Source organism: Arachis ipaensis, chromosome B05 (assembly GCF_000816755.2).
Source record: "Arachis ipaensis cultivar K30076 chromosome B05, Araip1.1, whole genome shotgun sequence".
NCBI lineage: Eukaryota > Viridiplantae > Streptophyta > Magnoliopsida > Fabales > Fabaceae > Arachis > Arachis ipaensis.
In genome coordinates, this window is record NC_029789.2 from 16,316,844 (window position 1) to 16,319,422 (window position 2,579).

Consider the following 2,579-nt stretch of genomic DNA (forward strand, 5'->3'; position numbering starts at 1 on the left):
GTTGTAATTTTTTATAATATGAATTATTGATCCATTAGATAGATAAAATTAAACAAAATAATAATAATAATAATAATAATAATAATAATAATAATAATAAAGTTATAAGTAGTAAAAAATTATATTACACTAAAACACACAAACAAGTAAATATAATATTAAAAAATATATATTTATTTATTTTTAATTATTATTGTGCGGATCTGCGGATGCACAGATCGAATATGCGGATGTAGAGCAAATATCCGTGATCTGATTAATATGCAGATCGGATTGTATTCACAATTTTCAAATCGGATATTTACCGCAAATCTGGGGATATAATCCGATCCATGAATATCCCTACAAATTTGCTTCCACCTGTATGAATTTTTTAGAACCCGTTTTCAACTTATTCACGTTTATGCGCTATATAGCATTGATTCATTGTTCTGGCTTCTTTTTTTCAAAAATAATATCTTTTACTTTTAACTTGATGGATATAGCTCAATTTAGAGAGATAGTTTTACGTTGTTAAAAAATTAATTAAATTTTGTCATTTTATATAAAATTTAAATTAAATTGAAATCATATTTTAGAGTGACAAATTTAATATTTAATCTCAAATCACTATTTATAACATATAATTTACAAATATTGATATAACATTTTATAAAATCTAAAATAAAATTAAATTAAAACTAAGTATTGCTTGCTGGCATTACATATGAGCTAACCAACTTTTTTTTACACTGAAAATATTGCTTGCTGGCATTTTCTGTGGAATTTTGGATAGGAATGCATTTTGGTTATATACAAATTAAAATGTATCTTGCACGAGTAGTATTTATTATTTTTATTAAGAAAATATAGGAAACTTGTTTGTGCATGTGTGACAACCCCTAAAACATTTAAACAGATTGTCCAAGCGTCATAACTACGCCAAGGAATACAAACAAATTTGGGCAAGCAACACAAATTAACAGTTACTTTAAACATCTATCTGATCTATAGTAACTAGAGAACAAAGCTGATGCATGTTTACTTGTTTAGCGAGTATAGATAATCTCATACACTCCTAAAATATGGATGGCAACTCGAGAGGGAGCAGGTGGACCATGACCCGGTTACCGGCAGCAAAATATGGGAAATAATGAAGGCTAACATGCATATAAACAGTCGTAGTCACCATTTAATTTATTGTGAGGATATAAATACTATATATAAATCAAATTCGGTACGTTACCAATAACATTTCTGTCAACTTCTGCCAACTCTTGTTTACGACTGTGTTTAATGAAAGTGTTTTTGTGGATGTGTTTAATCAAAATGTCTTTTTTATGATTGTGTTTAATGAAAATGTCTTTACATATGTATTTCCTAGATGGATGTGTCTCCTTATACATATGTTTAAAATATAATAATTAATTATTATTAACAATAAGTTAGCAGATAGTATATTAATACTCTATACTTTTTCTATATAAAATAACAAATTAGATGAACTTGGCAGTTGGCAAATAATTAAGAATGAAAGTAAACTAATGCAACGTTAATTAACTAACTCATTCCATAGTTTCTGCGTGGCACATATGTATATATATGACGAATTGAGGCAAGTGTTCAACTAATAACGCACGAGAAGGAATACAATAAACGAACGTAACAAATACAAAATTTATATACGGGGAGAAAATCACGAGTTATTGGGTTTACGTTGTTGTTGTTGTTGATTATTTGTTCTTCTAAGAGAAAAAGCATCGCCATGTCTCATAATCCAGAATCTCTCAATTTCTTCTGCTTTACGACCTGGAATGCGCCCGGCTATCAAATCCCACCTGTTTGTCATCGTAACAACGTACTAACTACTAAGTACTAAGCTATTAGCTACTTAATTAATTCAATAATAAGTTCCATAAATTAATCACATCTATATATGTATAATTCTAAAGAGGTATCATGATGAGTTATTAAACTACAACTAACAAACCCAACTCCCGTTCCATTATATTGCATGCAGGTACATACATATTATATATTATAATAAAAAATATTATCACTAACTAAAAAGAAGGAAGATTATTAAAAAATAAAAAAATAAAAATGAAGAAAGATGCATATACCTATCGCCAACAAGGCCATACATCCTGCGAATAAGATCCTCCTCTTGCTCGCTCATTTCTATAAATTCCCACTCATTACTACTCACTTCTGCATCCATTAACATATAAATTAACAAAAAGAAGTGTATGTGTGTATGTGTGTGTGTGGAATGAGATGAGAAGAGAGCGATGAAAATTAAACAAACCTTCAGAGTTAGTACTTGCAGTTGTAGAGAGCTTTGCCTTATTCTTCTGGGAACGGCGCTCCTCCATTATATTTTATGAGAGCCCACAACAGAGCAAATATAATTCTCTTTCTTTTCAAACTGCTGCGAAACAAAACAAAACACATGCCACTTATTATATAGCTTTGGCCATTATTCTTCAGTCAAACTAACTAACACGTAGCTTCAAATATATATAATAAATTTTTTTTCCCCCGATCCCCTAATGTTCAAAGGTACTTCGAATATAATTTTTTTTATATTATAACTTTCA

The 2,579-nt window shown here is 29.2% G+C and overlaps 1 protein-coding gene across 1 annotated transcript; it reads right to left on the reverse strand.

The window, feature by feature from the left end:
• On the reverse strand, positions 1,504–2,490 carry LOC107641727 (MYB-like transcription factor ETC3). The gene is made up of 3 exons (XM_016345197.2): positions 2,288–2,490; positions 2,103–2,190; positions 1,504–1,817 (listed from the first exon to the last, which is right to left on the reverse strand). The coding sequence occupies exons 1-3, from the start codon at positions 2,352–2,354 to the stop codon at positions 1,676–1,678; spliced, it is 297 nt and encodes a 98-aa protein (XP_016200683.1). The 5' UTR covers positions 2,355–2,490; the 3' UTR covers positions 1,504–1,675.

What these genes read in the sequence shown, in the direction of transcription:
- LOC107641727 (XM_016345197.2), bottom strand. Translation starts at nt 2,354, where the DNA reads ATGGAGGAGCGCCGTTCCCAGAAGAATAAGGCAAAGCTCTCTACAACT. An exon ending in TGCAAGTACTAACTCTGAAG is followed by an intron (nt 2,191 to 2,287) that starts GTTTGTTTAATT and finishes TAATGGATGCAG; the next exon opens with AAGTGAGTAGTAATGAGTGG. An exon ending in TATGGCCTTGTTGGCGATAG is followed by an intron (nt 1,818 to 2,102) that starts GTATATGCATCT and finishes GATGACAAACAG; the next exon opens with GTGGGATTTGATAGCCGGGC.